This window comes from Lissotriton helveticus, chromosome 4_1 (genome assembly GCF_964261635.1).
Source record: "Lissotriton helveticus chromosome 4_1, aLisHel1.1, whole genome shotgun sequence".
NCBI lineage: Eukaryota > Metazoa > Chordata > Amphibia > Caudata > Salamandridae > Lissotriton > Lissotriton helveticus.
In genome coordinates this window covers 467,041,731-467,057,594 of record NC_136063.1, presented here as the reverse complement: position 1 = coordinate 467,057,594, position 15,864 = coordinate 467,041,731, and the positions used below count along the sequence as shown (strand labels likewise).

Below are 15,864 nucleotides of genomic sequence, written 5' to 3'. Positions count from 1 at the left end.
ATCTACTCTGGATCCTGGGATTTTAAAGAACTTTGGTCCCATTTCTCTTCTCCCTGCCCCTGCTAAACTCCTGGAGGCACATCTTAACCTTCATCTGAGTGCCTTCCTTGATAGTACCAACTCCCTGGATCCCTCACAGCATGACTTTCGTAGGACTCACAGCACTGAGTCGGCGCTCACAGTGGTTGTCGATAGCATCCGGTCCAAGGTCGACACCGGCCAGACCACCTTACTGGTGTTATTAGACCTCACGGCGGCCTTCGACACCCTGTCCCCTACCATTCTGGCTAGCCGACTCAGCGAGCTGGGAGTCAAGGGTCCTGCACTTAGCCTCTTATCATCCTTCCTTGACCAACGGAAGCAAAGGGTTAAGCTAGGCGAGTATATGTCACCCATCAAGCCTGTGAAGTGTGGGGTTCCTCAGGGCTCTTCTTTGAGCCCGACGCTTTTTAACGTCTATGTTGCCCCACTCGCCAGGCTCATAAGATCTTTTGGGCTGGAAGTTCTTTCCTACGCCGACGACACGCAGATTATGGTCTCCATTTCTCAATCTGTGTCCATAACTGCCCATAATTTTAAAAACTGTATGGAGGCGGTCGCCGGATGGATGGTTAAGAACTTCCTTAAGTTGAAAGGGGAGAAAACGGAGGTCCTCATTTTTGGGGGCAAAAGTGAGATCTGGTCAATGGACTGGTGGCCTCCTGTTCTTGGCACCTGCCCCTTGCCGTCCCTCTTTGCCCGCAATCTTGGGGTCATTCTGGACACCACTCTCTGGCTTGACAAACAAATCAGCAGGACTGTGTCCACCTGTTGCAATGCTCTGAGGATTCTAAGAAAAATTATTCATTACCTCTCCCCTGATGCACGCAAACAGGTCGTAGCTGCGCTTATTGCATCCAGGCTGGACTATTGCAATGCGCTGTATTTGGGCATTAGCAATGTTCTGGTCCAGCGCCTTCAGACTGTGCAGAATGCGGCTTCCCGGTTTGTTGTGGGGGCCCCTAAACGCTCCTCGAGCACGGCTATTAGAAAAAACCTGCATTGGCTCCCCATGCAGGCGAGGATTAATTTTAAAGCTCTTTGCCTTACACATCGTGCCCTTAATGAGACTGGGCCTGAAGCCATTTGTGCTCTTGTGGCCTACTATACCCCCAGTAGAGCACTTCGCTCTTCCAGTAAAAACCTGCTGGCTGTTCCCCGAATATCCAAAGTCAGATGGGGGGAAGGGCCTTTCACTTCCTGGCGCCCAGACTCTGGAATACGCTCCCCAACGAGCTTAAGGGGATTCCTTACCATACCCTGTTCCGTAAAGCACTCAAGACTTGGTTATTTCAAGAAGCATATTTGTAACTCTTCCCTTGGTGACTCCTGAGCTTCCCATTTACCATCTTTCAGCGCCTTGACGCCTACGGGTTTAGTTGCGCTTTTATAAATCTCTATTAATAATTTTATAAATCTCTATTAATAATAATAAGTAATCTCTGCATGCAGATGCGTCGCTTTCCACATTTGGAGCTTTGCAATGTTTAAGTAAATCTGTCATATTAGATGTAGATTCACAGGGCGTGTATATTCATAAATGTCTTTGTCATTTACCTCCAAAACATCTATAATGGGAATATTTGGAGAATATTCATATACAATTAGTGAAAATAGAAAAGACTGCACCATCCCATCTTTGCACTTTTACTCTCTTTTTTTACCACTTGGGAGTAAACATTTTATACCAATATTCAAAGGCATTTTGAGTAGGTGAACCAGTACAACTATTAGTGCTATTTCAATTACTCATAAATGCCTTTGTGCATTGGCACCCAAATATGTATTTGTATTTGATCTGTACTTGTGCATCAGCAAATTGAAGGGAAATGTATGTAAAGCCAGTGGTTAGTGTACAACTACATCTATAAGATTGACGGCAGATGAGTACAATATTTTGCAGCAATGCAAAACACCTTAAAAGGGCGTCTGTCACTATGAAGGACTTGGAGACATTAATTAACCAGGTCTCAACTAAAAAATGAGTTAAGTTAGCCCAGTTGTATTTATATTTATTCTGAACTAATATTCTCAGTGAAATTAATTGAAAAGATGTTTTTGAAAGTGAATAACCCAGTGATTGGTCTTATTCTATTTTTCAGCATCATGGTGGGTCTTGAACAACAACTAGATGAAGAACTTCGATTGGACTCTTTCATAGTGGAATACTGTTCTTAACATATTTGTGTTGAAAAATATTTGTATAACTATTTGTTGGTGCCACTGTTAGTAACATAGAAATTATCTTGTTAGGTTCTGAATCTTTTTGTTGTGTCAATTTACGGTGTCTTATAAAGCTTCATACGATCTATTAAAAAGGTGTTCTTTGTTCAATAGCCTATATATTTCTTATGTATCCCAGAATACCTTGCACTACATATGTTTGCAGGCCGATTTGTCAATAGCTGTATTTTTCAGTGTATGGTATTAGGTATTACTACAATAAAGGTTTCCATTCATCTTTGTTGTGTTTTACCCTTATTGCATGCAAGAATGTATAGGATTTGTCTTGTCTGTATGGATCATGCTTTTTAAAATTCCTGTTAAAAATAAGGTATTGAGGAGGGGAAGTAGAAAGAGCAGTATCGATAATCAGTTTACGACTTGCTGGTTCTTACGATGGAATTATTGTGAAAGCCAACAACATTTTAGTTATGGGAGTAATGAACATAAGTGCCATTCTACGCCAATTGTGGCCTGTTGTAATGAAAAGATTACTGTTGGCTTTAAGTACCTGATGTATCAGATTCTAAAGTTTAGCACTGTATAAGGGCTCAGCGGCATTAAAGATAAGACAAGTAAGAAAGTGGATTGTTAAAACTGTGAGGCAGCCGCTTCCTCAAGGCTGTTAATAGAATATGTGAAGAACATAAATCACTATCCAATTAAAACAAACAGACATATGATATGACACAAATATCCTGCATACCTGTTGTACCTCAAACATTAAACACATTTTAGACATAGTTAAAATGCAATTAATCGATATAACTCGCTGGAACATATTATAGCAATATGAACACTTGGTTGAAAAACACACTACGTATCAAAATCAATTGTACCTTCACATTCGTCAACATCATCAATGTATACTGTGGTTCCATACAGAGTTATCCTCATAACATCAATCTGTACAGATTCAAGGAATATAGAGTAGGATAGCAGTCATTCTCGCACAGTATTTTCCTGTAATCAGGTAATCTCGAACTTAAAGGAAAATAAATTCTAGCAGTGGCTAGTAACTATAAGTGCAAGATGGTACTCATCTAGAAAGACGTGTCAAGCTTAATTTGCTTTTTGAATTAATATCTGTTTAATGGTCATATGGTGTTCCCATATTTTTCCTTATACTTTTCCAACTCTCTAGTGTTTAACAACAACAACCTTCTTAGCTTGGATTTTTTTATATAAAGACATGGTGTCTATAGATAGAAAATATATATTTCAAGAGACATATCTCAAAAAAGAGCATCCAATACTGATATTCCAATTACAGTATACTTTATTTTGCATTTTAAGATCATGCCGTCATTTATTAACCCTCCTACAGCTAACGATCTAATTTTGACCAGACAGAATATCATCTATATGTAAACTTAAGATGAATTCACCGACTAAACCATAAAAAATAAAATAATGAAAATCAATATATCGGCTCTGCAGATGCACTTGAAATTTCTCACTGTTGTACCATATATGTGACTGCTGAGTTAATTATTTTCAACTAATTTACCTATAAGTATACTTCGACTTTCACTACTTAGGAAATCAGTCGTCTCAAATGACATCATTGATGACATAAGTGATGACATCATTCAAGCTCCTTTTGTACACATATGACCCTGTATAAACTAGTATGGCATTAGAGGCCTGAAAGTAAGTACAAAATAACTCAGAACGATATAATGTATCATTAACACCATCACAGATACAACTCTCTAAGATGTAGCATGTTTGTGTTATGTGCAACATTGACCTATACCAAACATTTTATGGGTGGCCTGGTTTATATTAACAATCAATCACAGATATTTAGAAAACCCTAATTGCAAACAGTGTTCAATATGTATATAACAGTTCAGAAAAAGACAAGTTCCTCAAGATACTCAACGTCGGTTAAAAAATGAATGCACTACGATGGTGCAGTCGATCTTGGCAGTTCCAAGGCCCTTACATTTGGCCCTCGTCTGGACTCCTTTGCGCCTGTCTCAAGCGAAGAATTAAAAAAAATCTGGACATCCATGAAAAGTGGATCTCCCAGTGATCCTGCGCCAATGTACATCCTGAAAGTATTTCATCTACCATCTCCCCCTTGGCCACTGACCTAATAAATGCTTCCTTCTCTCATGGCATCGTTCCTCCTAGTTGGAAGCAGGCAATAGTAAAAGCCCTCCTCAAAAAGCCAGAGCTGGACCCGTCCGAGCTGGCCAACTTTCGGCCTATTTTGTTGCTACCTGGTCTCAGCAAGATTGCGGAGAAAGTAGCTAACCAGCAGCTGTCCTCCTTTTTTGAAACCAACAAACTGCTGCGTAGCTCTCAAACAGGCTTTCCCCTGGCCAGGGCACAGACAACGCCCTTATAGCGGTGGTAGAAGAGGCGAAGTGTATCTTGGATTCGGGAGGATCACATGTTGTGATCCTCCTGGATCTAAGTACAGCCTTTGACACGGTTGACCACCGGATCTTAACCCAGCGCCTCATTAAGATGGGTGTGTCGGGCACAGCTTTGCTATGGCTAACATCTTTTTTAAATAACCGAACCTTCCAGGTCTGGGAAGTCAATGCACGCTCGAATCCAACCCCTCTCCAGTGTGGTGTCCCACAGGGCTCCTCGTTGAGCCCGACTTTGTTCAACGTATATATGTCCCCACTGGAAGACGTGGTTACACCCTTTGGGATCAGAGTAGTCACCTACGCAGATGACACCCAACTAGTCGTCTCACTCACCCAAGAGAATCAGTGCACGGAAAATCTTCACTCTTGCTTATCCGAAATACATGCCTGGATGAGTAAATCCCAACTTAAATTGAATGGAGCCAAGACTGAGCTATTGCTCCTAGGCCACCAATTAACATCTCTACCTGACTCCATCTAGCCCACCTGTCTGGGGGTTCTTCCTATTCCTAAAAATGAAATTAAAAGTTTAGGGGTATGGCTTGAACAGGACCTCTCATTCAGGACTCAAGCGAAAAAAACGGCCGGCATATGCTTTGGCCTACTTTGATTAGCCCGTAAAATTCTACCCCTACTACCGCCCCAGTCGAGAAAGCTACTCATCCAAGGGTTAATTCTCTCAAGGTTGGACTACAGTAATGCCCTCTTCCTGGGTGCTCCAGAAGCTACCATTAACATCCTCCAACAAGTCCAAAATTCTGCAGCCAGGCTGCTCACTGGCGCACCGGCAAGATCTTCAGCTAGACCAGCATTGAGATCCCTTCACTGGCTGCCAGTGCGGGAGAGGATCAAGTTCAAATCCCTGTGCATTGTACATAAGTCTCTACAGAGCAAGGGACCTCCTATCTTAAGGTGCTTGGTTTACCCTTACAAGGCCAATAGGGCCCTCCGCTCCGACCACGGGCATTTTGCCAATGCTCCTAGAGTGAAGAGGGCCCGAACAGGAGGACGCCGATTCTCTGTAAACGCGGCGACCTTGTGGAACGCACTCCCTTTCAGGATTCAAACCGAACCTAATTATTTGAGGTTTCGAAAGCTCCTTAAAACCTTCCTCTTTCCCCAGGACTCTTAAATCATGGTTACCTCCTCAGTTGCCCTCTACTCTACAGCGCTGGGACGCTCTCGGGCAGCCATGCGCTCTATAAATTTATTTTCATATCATTCATTCATTCATTTCATTTCATTCATGGACAGCTTTTATCTGTATCAAACCCCTCACCGTCACTGAAATGACATTGAGAAACCAATTTGATATTAGTAGAAAAATGGGTACTGTAAGCAGTGTTTACTCTATGGAGAGAGTTTACTCTGGAGTACACGGTTTACAAACAGTCAACCCCTCATGAGTAATACCCTACTGAGTATCTAAAAGTATCTACTAAGAACATTGTACACTCTGTGCAACACTTCTAAAACAAACAAAAATAAATTGCTTACAATAACCAAGGTCTGAAGGTGCTAAAGAACATTTTACCTGCAGCCTTCATACTGTGGTGAAAACTTTATAAGTAGCCCATGTTCTGAAGCAAAAGACACAAAATACATAGGTTAGTACGCGGTGCACATAGTCATCTATGTTATGTCGAAATTGTCATGCTGAGGCGATTTGGTGTAATAACTCAAGGCTGCTTACAAAATTTAGAGGCATATTTATAAGCCCCTATTGCCACAGGAATGTCACTTTTAACAACATTCCTGTGGCCATAGAGGCTTCACCTTATTTACAAGGTGACATTAAGCCACTTAATGTGGCTTAACGCCACCTTGTAAATAAGACACCCTTGAACGCTATACTTAGCATGAAAGGGGGGGGCAATGTGTGTTGCGGTGCGTGTTCTGCCACAACACCCATTTTTTGTTATTGTACCCCTTATTTACGAGGGTGGCGTAAATAGGAGGCAGTGCCAAAATTAAGACCAGATAAAACCTGGTCTTAACATGGCAAACCAAAGAGAAATGCATAATTTCTCCTTGTTTTTGATGTTTCTGTGTGTTCTGCATTGTGCAGGCAGCCCCCAACCCGAGCCTTTATAAGCCCAAGGGCCAAATACAATAAAACAGGGGAGAGGCCCTTATCCTTATTATGCCCCAGGGACCCCATTACCAGGGCAAAATATAATAAAAACAATTCCCTGAGCCTTATCATGGTCTGGGGACTCCACCCCCCTGGCCCAAATATTATAAAAGAGAGGGCAAAGCATCCCCCTCCCAGAGCCTTCTCAGGCCCCAGGGACTCCATCCCACTGGCCAAACCAAATAAAAAAAAAAAAGAGGAGGGGAGCGATTGGCCCTCCGCCTGTGTTTTCTCAGGCCCCATGGACCAAGGTATTTAGAAAGGTAAGGGGGCCATGTGAACCCCCCTTCATTGTCCTTCTCGGGCTGTAGGGACCCCATACCCCGGTGCCAGAGGTGGGTGCCCTGGTGCCAACCCGGGCATCCACACACCATATGTTGGGGGCCATGAGGGGAGCCCACAGCCCCTGTGGACACAAACGACTAACCACATGGTGCAGGAGCTGGCATTACTCATGCCCTGAGCGAGCAGCTACTTATTGTGATTGCTTCTTCCAGACAGGAGCAATGTCTGTTCTGTTTCCCTGCCCGCATCAGTGTGGGCAGGGGAATAGAACACAAGACTGTTGGCAGCAGAATTAGTGTTTGTTACCGTTTGGCAGGAGCTTTGGAAATGCTCCCACCAGACAGGACAAAAAACATTTTCCCTACCCACAGTAGTGTGAGTAGGAAAACTACTATGTCCAAGGGATGGGCTCCCTGGGACAAGGTAAGTGGGCCTCTCCTAGGGGATGAGGCCTCCCTGTTTTTCGTCCCTAGGACCTTTTTAAGATTTGGGGAGGGAGGTCGCGCAGTCCCCCTCCCCTTTATGTTTGAATACATTTCCCGGGGGATGGGGTCTATGGGATACCTAAGGCACAGGGAGGGGGGCTACGTGCCCTCTCTCCTCAATTTATACATTGGGCCCTGGGGTGGGGTCCCTGGGACTGAATATGGGATGGGAGGGGGGCCGCCTGCCCCCCTCACCTTAATTTATACATTGGGTAGGCCCCAGGGGTGGAAATGGCTCAAGGCCACACACACAGCAGCGACACTCTAGGCACCTCACAAAAGAAACTCTGGGACTGAAGATGGTATGGGAGTGGGGCTGCCTGCCCCCCTCCCCTTAATTTATACATTGGGTGGGCCCAAGGGGTAGAAATGGCTCAAGGCCACACTCACAGCAGCGACACTCTAGGCACCCCACAAAAGAAACTCCACACAAGGTTATATAAAAATAGCCTTTGTATTATCATGAACACATTACAAAATAATCTCAAATATACACTGTGCCACCTGGCACTAGGCAATATTTTACAAGGGACTTATATACATGACAGGGCCAATCGGACCTCTGTTAGAACCATTAGAAAGCACAAGTAGTGAATATAAAACCAGCAACTACTTGAAGCAACTACTGGTAGCATACTGTACTCAGCATCATCACATTAGGCATAAACACATTATGCATCATATTAGGGCCTTGCGCCCTACCAGTACCTCAGGTACTCACAGGGCAACTTGCCTTCCTCAGTGGCCTATCTGGGACTTCCCCGCAATGCCTTCATCCATCAAAAGTCAGGGCTTTAAGCTGCCACTGCAGCAGGGTACAGGCCCAACAAGCCGATGCCGGAAATGGGGGGCCGAGGATGTAACTCACCCTGGTTCCTCGAGACCCAAAATAATGCCCCTTCAACATTGCAGCTGCCCGCAATCAGTCGGTGTAGGCACCAAGATAGTGCCTCTAGCTGCCTCTGCAGCAAAGACAACATGCGCAATGCACTGGGGGCGGGGGTGCATCTCACCCCTTCCTCTTATCAATCACAAAGAAATGCCCCTGTCATTGCAGCTGCCCGCACTCTGACCGTGCAGCTGTAAAGCAAGTAGGCATCAACAGACTGCCTTGGGACCCCTTCTCCCCGGGGCTCCGCTTGTTGGGAAATCGGCACCACAGGGGGCGTAACCAGCATTGTAAAAGGCAGGCACAGACCTATTTAGGGTCAGGGACTACTCCTCCCATTACTCCAAATGCAGCTCTGCCTATTCAGCCTAGTGCTGACTCACCAGCCCCTGTCACTCTAGAGCCAGACATGCAATACACGCAGGCAGGCGCAAAGACACAAAGCACACAGACATGCCAACTTCTAAAAGTGGCATTTGTAAAATAGTGATAATAAATCTGCGCACACCATTACGCTGCATTTATTATTACTATTTCAAACATACCTAACTTGACCACGCTGCTCCTCTCATATCAGGAATTGCCACTGAGACACCTATGAGGGAATCCAAAATGCATTCCTATGAGAGGGAAGCCTCAAAGCAATGAGAAACCAAAATGGCTGTTTGTCACTACCAGGACATGTCACACAATTAAGGTACATGTCCTACCTTTTACCTACAATGCACCCTGCCCATAGGGCTAGCTAGGGCCTACCTTAGGGGTGACTGACATGCAGTAAAAGGGGGTCACAGATGTGGCACCCACTTTATGTGTCATGTCACAGCAGCAGTAAACTGCGTGCACAGGCCCTGCAATGGCAGAGGCCTGAGACAGGTTTGAAAGGCTACTTTGGTGGGTGGCGCAATCAGCGCTGCCAGCCCCCCAGTAGCATTTAATTTACTGGCCCAGGGTATCTGAGATAAAACTTTACAAGGGACTGACAGATAAATTATATACGCCAAACAGCTGTAGACCAATCTTCCCATGTTTACCACAGAAAGCACACGCACTTTACACTGGACAGCAGTGCTAAAGTGCCCAGAGTCCTAAAACCACTTACACCAGGTCAGAAAAAATACTAGGAAGAAGGCAAAATGTTCAGGGATGACCCTGCAAAAAGGGCCAAGTCCAACACCGAGCTACTGCAAAGTCAGGCCAGCGAGTTATGCACCTTGGGCTGATTGTTTGGCAAGTAGGTCCAGGTCTTCTGTCAGTTCTCAGACCAATTTTTGGTGAAAACATTTCTACGTTCCATATTTTAGGGTTTGGGAAGAGCAGCACCTCTAACACCACTTCCAGGTGTCCAGGACCGGGGGGGGGGGCTCATATGGGGGTGAGGGGGTTATGACATACTCTAGCAGAAGTCAGGTGCAGGGTTCAAGGCCTCTGGAGCTTGGTTTGTCCATGTTGCTCACATAGGAGGCCAGCCAACTAGCCCTTGGAGTCACTTCTGGTGGTCTTGTGTTCACAGAGATGGTCCAGTGCTCCTTCAAGTAGAAAGGCAGGTCATCAAGCAGTAGGGTAGTCCTATGGTAGCAGCATGGTAGTCCTCAGGGGGTCAAGGCAGTCCTTCTGAAGCCTTCCACAGGACCAGGAGAGTACTGAAGTGGTGTTCTGAGGGTCCAATATTTATAACCGGTGCAAGCCTTTAAAGTAGGGAAACATCCTGGGCTCCTCACACCTTTGTATGACGGAATGTAGGGGATCCTATTACATGCCTTAACAACATGGTCTTTACCATGACTGCATCTTCACCATGCAAGCCTTTACCACTTATGCCTTTACAATGAATGTTGTTTTAACAGCATGTTTGGTAAAGGCATATGCATTGTAAAGGTTACACCCCAGCCTCCGCCCTAAGCCCTAAAACCCACCCTGCTGCCCTGAAAATGACCCCAGCCCTTAAAACACCCTAGTCTGTCATCCTGAGCCCAAAAACTAGTCCCCAGCCCTAAAAACGACCCTAACCCAAGCCATAAAAACAACCAGCCCCCACCCTGAGCCCTAAGACCAGCCACACCTCTGGAAACTACACCGACCCCAGCCCTAAAAAACGAAAACTGCTCACCAAGCCTCGTCCTGATCATTCCCGTTCCTCCCAATCTCGTTCTGGCAGGAAGTCATTGTCCAACACCTCCCACCCCCAACCCATTCTTCTTCCGTCTAAAGTGCTGACTACCTTTACCACTCATATGCCTTTACCGCCTTTACAACGGAAATCAGTGTAAAGGCATGCATGGTAAAGGAATATGTTTGTTAAAGGAATATGTGTGGTAAAGGCATATGTAAGTAAGTAAAAGTTTATTGATTGATTATTTAAAATCTTTACCAAAAGAGAATGCACAATATAACATTTCAATTATAATAATACAGTTAAACAGTTAGTAAGCGATAATTTCATAAGGTTAAAAGTTTAGAAATGTAAACAGTATAATAGTTAATACTATAAGAGTTCAAGTTTTTTCCATGCACTTGTTAAGAATTTTGAGAGGACAGAGTTTATATATATATCTTCCAGGCAAAGACACTGGATTAATGCTTGTCTACATGTCCTTATTGATCTTTTATTGAAGTGTCTTTTTAAGAGTGTTAATCTTTCATTTTTTAGTTCTGGGCAGAGACACAATAGATGTATGATATTTTCCTCTCCTGTGTTACACAGCCGACATGATATATTATTTTTAAGCTTTTTCCATGGCAATGCATGAGATTCTCCGGGCAGGATTCCGAATCGAGCTTTCATGAATATATTTTTATATTTCCAAGTCCAGGCTATATTCAAATATTGCTGTGGAGTCTTTTTTTTGTAACTGTTTATTATAGACCAAGCATGTTTCCTTTTGACCAAGGACTCTTTGTCGCTTATCACAGATAGGATATCAGTTGTCTTATTTACAATTTTTTAAAAAGATTCCTGAGGAACAGTGGTCATCCAAATCTCCTTAAGCCCAAATTCATCCAAAGCCTTCTCAAGATACTTCCAAACAGATAATTTGTTATTGCCCTCTACTTCTTTACATAAAAGCTCTGAGATGAAATTGTCCTTGTCATTTTTTACCCTATACCATACTTTAATTGTGTTACCCATCCGAGCATGCAGTTGGTTGTTCAAGCCAAATTCTAGTCTAATTTGGGACTGTGAGGCATTTTTTGGTAAACAGAAAAGGGATTGAAAAGTTTTCGCGATTTCTTTGTTTATTGTTATTGCGTCCTTTCCGTTCAGTGCCTCACTGCCGTAGGTTAGGGAAGGTAACAACTTTGCAGATATGACTTTGAGTAATGGCTGGTAGGTTAAATTGCTGGTGGACTTTTTTATCATACCAAATGCACCTGTTAAGGAGTTCGCCTTCCGGGCAATGTCCAATTTCTGGGGTTTAAAGCTACCATTGTCATCAAAAACCAGTCCTAGGTATCTATAGGTTTTAGTTTGCTCCAGTTTTTCCTTACCTAAGAACCATTTCATATTGTATTTCCTTCTTGGATTTTTTGAGACAACCATAACTTTAGATTTTCATTCATTAATTACCATTTTATTTTTTATTGCGTACTCCTGTATACGTGTAATTAACCTTTGCAAGCCTACCTTTGTTCTGCTTAAAAGAATAACATCATTTGCATATAGCAAATTTGATATGTGCTTATCTGCAAGTTTCGGTGGGTGGGCATTTATCTTGTTCAATGCTGCGGTTAGATCAGTTAAAAACAGATTAAATAATAAAGGTGCCAATACGCAGCCTTGCTTCACACCGCCAAGCGTTGGTATTTCCTTAGTCAATGATCTGCCATTCCCAATACGAACTTTGGCCTAAGTTTTTGTATACAAGAGACTGATCAGGTATATTAAAGGCTGAGGAATCCCTTGTGCTTGTAACTTTTTCCATAAAAGATCTCTATTGACACAGTCAAATGCCGATTTACAATCAACAAAACATAAAAACAGTGATTCGCCGTTTAAGATTGCCTTTTCCAATAAAATAGATAGTGCCAGGATATTGGAAGATGTACCAAGTCCTTTAATAAAGCCGGTTTGGTTTGGCGGAAGAATGTTATTCTTTTTCACCAAGTCGGAAAAGATTGTTAGCAGATAGGCTGCAAAGAGTTTTGCATCAGTATCCTGTAGCGTTATTAAACGATAGTTTTCAGGAAGCGCCCAGTCTCCTTTTTTAAAAATTGGTAAAGGCATATGTTTGTTAGAGGCAAGAGTGGTAACACTTGCTTTGTAATAGCAAGCATGGTTCCGACCGCATTATTAATGCAGTTTCCATCCTCTAACATCTGGTTCTGGACAGTTTTTTTCCACTGCCAATCCTCCAAGAAATTTGGAGTGACAAAAGGTGGGTCTCCGGTTCCTTCGTGTGTGCTGGAGACAAGCCGTTTGAAGTGTAAGTGGGGCAGCGATCAGCTCTAGCCCATCCTGCTTACACCCTGCTGCCTTTGTCTCACTGTTAGGCAGGAATACACAAACCTCAACAACAGAACCATTCACAGTCATGAGACCAAGGGCTCTGGCAGCAGGCACCAAATTGTGAACACAAGAAAATGCCAACTTTTTAAAAGTTGACTTTTCAGACTTCTGACTTAAAATCCAGCTTTATCAATAAAGAGGATTCTAGATTACAATTCATTTGAGTCCAAAAATGTTGTTCCTACCTGCTCCTAGTCACAATTTAGCACTTCTTACATGTAATAATGCAGAGCAATGCTATCCAATGGGCGAGATAGGCCATATATAAGTGAAAAACAAATGTAGGCATTTTGCACCACCAGGACATGTTAAAGGTAAACCCTCATGCTCTGCTTTTTAAATACAATAAATGCACACTGCCCTATGGGCCTAGTTTAGGGATGGCTTATATGACTTAAAAAGTAAGGTTTAAGCCCGGCAAGAGGTATATTTTGCCAGGTCGAATTGGCAGTTTAAAAGTGCACTACAGGCTGCAATGGCAGGCCAGAGACATGTTTGCAAGTGATGCTTTAGTGGGTGGCACATTGAGTGCTGCAGTCCCCCTAGTAGCATTTCATTTACAGTACATGGGTACATGCAACACTACTTTACTAGAGGCTTACAATAAATTAAATGTGCCAATCCAGTGTAGGCCAATTTAGCATGTTTAAGGGAGTGAGCACAATCACTTTAGCACTGGTAAAGTGCACAGAGTCCCAATAGTAACAAAGATAAATGCAGAAAAGGTTTGAGGGAAGACCACAAGAAGGATGTCAGGTCTGACTGTTACCTTTTGGGATAGGATATTCAAGATACAGATTGGGGTCAGACTGTTTATAGTTTTGAAGACAAGTGTACGGAGCCTGAATTTAGGCAGTGAGCAGGTTTGGGTGGTGGCTTAATGCATAGGCTAGGGTATATCTGGGTAAATTTTACAGAGTGTTTTCAGCAATATTTATGACCTTGTCTAGAGGAATAATGGGGTAGGCCGGCTACATGTTCCATTCTGCTGAACACTTGAGTTATTAGGATGTGGTAACTGTTATGTCTGACTAGATGCTCTGTATTTCAGTAATTGGAGGAGTGCTCCAGTAGCTGTGTTGTTAAGAGGCTTCCATTTCATGAATGGGCAAAAAGAACATAAAAATCTCTGGCTAAGGGTGCAAATTTGAAAGAAAGGGTAAATGAATGGAGTGAGCACGCAAGGTAGGTGATGTTGAAGAGGAGAATATATGACCTAAATTTTGGAGAACATCACGTCGAATGACTGACCTTATTGAGGGGGTCCACAATGTGTGACTGAAAATCAAGCAGATGCTCATTCTTCCAGCAAGCAGCAGGCAGCCATTTTCAGTATCAATGAGTTCATTTATAGAGTGGTTTACTGATGTTTTGAAAAATGAAATGGAGACAAGCCAAAAGTGAAGGAAGCAAACATTCTTGCAGTAGCTCTTCTGTGCCCCTGTACCTGTCTCAGAGGAGTCTATAAGTGTAACAGCTGTCCCAAGGTGCTTTGTGTTACAGCTCTTAGCCTTCCTCAAAGGTCTATACTGCTCTTTCCAAACTCTAGCCAAGAGAGACCTTCAGAGGATCAAAGAAATATCCTATCATTCCCTTTTTCTCAAAGGGAGCAGGTGACATTGTTCCTAAGTATATGGAAATGCTGACTGCTTAGGTAACATACCTTTTATGGAGCATATGTGCTCCCAGCTTTTAAACCCGAGCACTTGGCCACAGTGCTTCACACACAAGAAGATATGACATATGCAATTATCTTTAAGCCACAATGAGCGCTGTCAAGAAAGGGGGATTAGGACATCTGTTCTTTTGAGCAAACGTTTAGGAAGCAATATGCCAACCTTGAGAACAGACAAAGAGGTGGTAGTTAATCAAAGCTCATGGTTTCACTCTTTGCCTCATGACTTCTAAATCTGGAACACTTCCCACGTATATCAGCACCAAAACACACTACTCATGTTCTGGCCACAAGAGAAGTACACTTACGAGGGCTATCTCAAATATGATTTGTTTTATGCTGGTGGTTGCTTTTTTATAAAGGACCACAAAATTTGGGATATTGCACCACGCAGAGCAGTTGTATCAGATTTACTATGTCATGTTTGACTGTCTTCTCTCTACGTTCACTCTCTTTATGAAACTGGACATTCAGTTCAGTTTATTTAACCCCTTCGAAGCTCATGATGAGCTCAGCTCGTCATGAGGTACACCTCTCGTACACTCATGACGAGCTCAGCTCGTCATGAACCGCGGGTTTTCGAAATCTTCAGCGCACAGCGGTAAATCTTACCGCGGTTAAGGCGTTAAAATGTTTATTAGTATAGTAGCAGGTGCTGCCCCACTTTTAGTTATTGTTCAACTTGAACATTGGGTCTTGACCCCAAGACCTTGAACAAATACACACCAGTTGTGCAGAGTACAGAAAGCAAACTGGGGCCGTATTACAGAAGTGCCCCGGGAGAACAACGGGCGTTTGCGCCCGCTTTACGAGCCTCGTAGAACTTTGGTATTACATAAGCTGCCGCAGACAGCTATGCGTCCCCTTCTGTAATACTGATAGGGCTGGTACATATAAAACACTGGTACATAAAGCGCCAGTGCTATCATCAAAGGGCGTTCTCTCATTTGCATGAGAGCATGGCCCCATGCAAATGAGGGAATACCTTTGCCTTTTCGCCCACGCCATATTACAGATGCGGGCGCAGAGGCATAGAAACTGTTAGGAGATGTACTAACAGTGCACCACCTAAAAGGTGGCACACTGTTAGTGTGCCCCCTGATGGCAGCCCTCTGAGAGAGAGAAGGGCTTCCCATTGCCCCCCTAAACATCCTCTTGCAGGCCAGTGAAGTCACTCTTTGCACCCGCCTGAAAGGGGATCTCTAATCCCCCTTAAAAGAGCAGGCGGGTTGCCACC

At 43.5% G+C, this 15,864-nt stretch overlaps 1 protein-coding gene across 2 annotated transcripts in view; it reads left to right on the top strand.

Annotated features, from left to right (window-relative positions):
- NECAB1 (N-terminal EF-hand calcium binding protein 1) overlaps positions 1–2,499 on the top strand; it is a 1,511,734-nt gene extending 1,509,235 nt beyond the window's left edge. For both annotated transcript variants that reach the window (XM_078687059.1, XM_078687058.1), the window contains one exon: positions 2,142–2,499. In XM_078687059.1, coding sequence (XP_078543185.1) covers positions 2,142–2,170 — 29 coding nt within the window. In that variant the 3' untranslated portion in view covers positions 2,171–2,499. The remainder of the gene's footprint in view (positions 1–2,141) is intronic.
- The last annotated feature ends 13,365 nt before the right edge of the window (positions 2,500–15,864 follow it).